This window comes from Myotis brandtii, unplaced genomic scaffold (genome assembly GCF_000412655.1).
Source record: "Myotis brandtii unplaced genomic scaffold, ASM41265v1 scaffold105, whole genome shotgun sequence".
Taxonomy (NCBI): domain Eukaryota; kingdom Metazoa; phylum Chordata; class Mammalia; order Chiroptera; family Vespertilionidae; genus Myotis; species Myotis brandtii.
Genome location: NW_005353538.1, coordinates 2,449,587 through 2,452,143, shown reverse-complemented (window position 1 = coordinate 2,452,143; position 2,557 = coordinate 2,449,587). Strand labels below are relative to the sequence as shown.

The window sequence follows — 2,557 nt, the reverse complement described above, 5'->3', positions numbered from 1 at the left end:
TCCCTCCGGAGGACCCCCACCCAGTGGGCCTGGGACCCGGGGCTGGGCCCCAGGCTCTCCTCCTCCACCACTCAGGCCATGGACGACTTCCTGGTGGAGAAGTGGCGCAAGTACTTCCCAGGTGAGCTTCCTTCGGCCGCATGTGATCTGGGCCCAGCCTTGCCCCTCCTCCTCTTCCTCTCTTCTTCCCTTACCCCCCTCCTCCCTCCTCCCAGCTTTGGGTCACTGCCCCGTTGACTGGCCCCTTGGGAAGCAGGCCTGGCCGGGCCAGCAGCCTCGGCTCCGTGGGTGAGGGCGGTTCGCCTGGGCTTGGGCCACTGGGGCCTTTATGGCTCCAGAACTCAGCAGAACCGAAAGGCCGTTGTCCTTATCATCATGAGGCGCCATCGGGAGCGCTGTGTTGTAGGCCGGGTGTTTCATGTAAAGTTTTTCATTTAGGCCTGTAACCCTCTGAGGTCGTCATTCATTTTTTGTTGTTTTTGTTAATGTTTTTACTGATGTTTAGAGAGAGGAAGGGAGAGGGATAGAGAGATAGAAACATCAATGAGAGAGAAACATTGATGGGCTGCCTCTTGCACTGGGGATTGAGCCTGCAACCCAGGGATGTGCCCTGACTGGGAATCGAACCGACTGGAAATGGAAACAGAAAAGTAGATTACGTTTTGGAGATGAAATGGACAGGGTGACTCCTGCCTCCCACCTTTCGCTTCCAACAGCTGAAGGTCTCCCTGTGTGTAGGTTCTCCTTGGGAGGGGCACTGCCTTTTCTGTTGTGAGGAGGCAGAGGTGCTGGGGAGCAGGGGCGGCTGCTTGGGCGGGCGGCTGAGGCTCAGGCCCAGCTGGCCCCTGTCCTGAGCCATTGCTTCCTGCTCCCCAGCTGGAAGCCCCAGCCTCCGCAGCAGCCCTGTGCCCTTGGAGAACAGGCTGGGCTACGTGTCTGCCAGGTAAGACTCCCTGCAGCTCTGGCGCCACCTCTGAGGGGAGCAGAGCTCAAGGTGGGGCAGCCCTGAGGGTCAGGCAGGCCTGGGTCCCAGCCGCCCCTCCGCACAGCCAGAGGAGAGTCCCGGAGCCCAGCTCCGTGAGGAAGTGCCCTGTGGCACCTCGGGGAGGAAGCAGCCTGGCCAGCCCTGGCACAGCCCTCGCGTGGCCCTCCAGCTCTCCAGCCCGGAGTGGCTTTGCCCACAGTTCCTTGCCTCCCCAGTCCTGTAGCAGCATCTGGAGGAGGGGGGCGCCCTGTGGGGGAGACAGGTGGGCCAGCATTTGAGCCTGCTTATCCTGTTCCTGGCCACATCCCCCCCCCCCCCCCCCACCTGCCACAGGCCCAACCATTAGCACCCCCCACCCCTCTGACCAGTGGGAGCTGATGCTGGGCGGGCATTTGCTGATGAGATGGGACCAGGATCTGTGTGTGTGGAGCCCACAGTGTTGATGTCAGGAGAACCCAGGTGGGGGGGGTGGGGGCGGGGGGGACAGTCCCGAGGGCCTCCTGCCAGTGGGGGAAGCTTTGAATGGCTAAAGCCACCCCATAAGCCTGTAGCTGATGTTGGGGGAGGGGGTGATGTGCTGCCTTTGGTCACCGAGTCACAGGCCCTCCCCTGGCCCTCCTGCCCCTGCCTCCTCCTTCCAGGGAGCAGCTCCGCCTCCTGCAGCATCCCCACTCCCACGTCCCCGAGGTGGGCAGCGCCAGTCTGCAGGGCATGATCGAGGCTAACCGGCGGTGGCTGGAACACTACAGGAATGACCCCAAGTTATATCCTTTCAGCCAGCTCTCAAACCCTGGCCCCTTCCTGCTGTAGCCGGGCTGGCTGAGCGGGGCGGCTGTGTTTGTGCCCTGGGGGTCCGAGGATGATCCTGTTGGGCTTCCTTCCCTTCCTTCCCTTCTTTCCCTGGCCTTTCCCGGTGCTCAGCTGCCTGCAGTTTTCCTTCACCTTGTGGCCAGGCATCTGTTCTTAGTGCCCAAGCCAGCAGCCTCGGGCCTCCTGCAGCTGAGCCTGGATGAGAACAACAGGCTGCAGGTGAACCGCTACTGAGGCTCGAGCGGCCGTGTGGGCCCCCGCATCTCCTGCTCCCAGGCCAGGGGCTGAGGAGGGGCCTGCACCTGCCTCGGATGAAGCTCTACAGCGGGGGAAGCGGGCTGGGTGGAGAGGATGGCAGAGCTGAGAGCTAGGAGCCACCTGCAGCGACCACGAGCGGACTGCAGGGTGACCGTGGGACGTCTGTGAGCCGCTGTGAGGATATGGCAGCGCTGATGTGGGGCCCCCGGGACATGGGCACCTTCGGGGAGGGGGCATCACCGGCGTTGATGTCAGAGGCCCAGGGATCCCTGTGGAGCGAGGTGAGCCTGCACCTCCCTGCAGGGCTCCGCACAGTGACATGCGCAGTCCTCACTCCATGAGCAAGGCCCCAGCGTCCTGTGTCCTGTGCCCTGTGCCTGGGATGCTGTCTCTCCAATACCTCAGCACATGAGCTCAGGCCATTTCTCTCTTTTCTCCTCCTTCCCTTTTTTAAAACGTCCGCTTTCTTGAGTTCTCTGTTTCTCCTTTTGACTATCTCAGGAT

General features: G+C 62.2%; 1 protein-coding gene across 1 annotated transcript in view; it reads left to right on the top strand.

Moving 5' to 3' along the window:
• Window positions 1-1,615, top strand: part of CEP164 (centrosomal protein 164kDa) — a 76,511-nt gene extending 74,896 nt beyond the window's left edge. Inside the window, exon 30 of the mRNA XM_014539275.1 lies at window positions 1,112-1,615. Coding sequence (XP_014394761.1) covers window positions 1,112-1,263 — 152 coding nt within the window. The 3' untranslated portion in view covers window positions 1,264-1,615. The remainder of the gene's footprint in view (window positions 1-1,111) is intronic.
• The last annotated feature ends 942 nt before the right edge of the window (window positions 1,616-2,557 follow it).